At 55.3% G+C, this 1,028-nt stretch overlaps 1 protein-coding gene across 3 annotated transcripts in view; it reads left to right on the forward strand.

The window, feature by feature from the left end:
* The window catches only part of VRK3 (vaccinia related kinase 3), a 50,015-nt gene that overhangs the window by 46,142 nt on the left and 2,845 nt on the right, over window positions 1–1,028 (forward strand). For all 3 annotated transcript variants that reach the window (XM_011946323.1, XM_011946324.1, XM_011946322.1), the window contains one exon: window positions 444–603. In XM_011946323.1, the coding sequence (XP_011801713.1) occupies window positions 444–592 (149 nt within the window). In that variant the 3' untranslated portion in view covers window positions 593–603. The remainder of the gene's footprint in view (window positions 1–443; window positions 604–1,028) is intronic.

Below are 1,028 nucleotides of genomic sequence, written 5' to 3' on the forward strand. Positions count from 1 at the left end.
CCCAGCTAGGCCTCAAGGATTTTTAAGCTGGTCAACCAGAGGTTGGAGGTGGAGGTGAGGCAGGGCCCGCCCTCTTTAAAGACACATGCTAAATATTTATATGCAGGTAGACTGCATTGCAAGCTGGGATTTGCTTTGAAACACTGCAGGCCGGGGAGGGGTCTTGATGAAACGCGATTGGCTGTGAGGTGATCATTGTTGAAACTGAGTGATGGATACTTGGGTGTTCATGCCCTTCTCCTGGTGCCTGTGTATGACGTTTTCCAAAACTGAAAAAAAATTGAAGTCCCCTGGCAATGCCGGGCACCAAGCAAATGGGCACTTTTGCTGAGACCCTCGTGCCCCTCAGTCCCCCACCCCCCGCCCTTGGGCACAGACCCCCAGGATCGAGGTTGGGGGACGCCTCTCAGGCTCTCCCTTGCTGGGGGTTGTCTTGACCGCAGAGACCCTGCAGAATTACCTGAAGGTGGTGATGGCCCTCAAGTACGAGGAGAAGCCGCCCTACGCCATGCTGAGGAACAACCTAGAAGCTCTGCTGCAGGATCTGCGTGTGTCCCCATATGACCCCATTGGCCTCCCGATGGTGCCCTAGGTGGAATCCAGGTGGGAAGAGCTTGTGAGTCTTCAGCCCTCTCACCCCTTGCCCTCGGCCCAGCCCTGCCCCAGGCTCCAGGGGACACTTCCCAGAGGCTGTTCCACGTTCATATCAGGGCCCAGCTTCCCAGGGAGATGCTGGGTTTTTCCACAGGGTCCTTGAACTTCCCAACCTCCAGGAATGGCAAGTAGCAGAAACCCGGCTCAACTTGGCTTTAAGAAAAGGGAGTTGGCCGGGCGTGGTGGCTCACGCCTGTAATCCCAGCACTTTGGGAGGCCAAGGTGGGAGGATTGCTTGAACCCAGGGGCTCAAGACCAGCCTGGGCAACACAATGAGACCCCATCTCTACAAAAAATCAAACAGCCACCTAGCATAATGCTGAAGTGTTGTCTGATGTCCCGAAGCCTGAGATGGTTAATGATTTGTGTGTTGT

Source organism: Colobus angolensis, unplaced genomic scaffold (genome assembly GCF_000951035.1).
Source record: "Colobus angolensis palliatus isolate OR3802 unplaced genomic scaffold, Cang.pa_1.0 Scaffold25, whole genome shotgun sequence".
NCBI classification, from domain to species: domain Eukaryota; kingdom Metazoa; phylum Chordata; class Mammalia; order Primates; family Cercopithecidae; genus Colobus; species Colobus angolensis.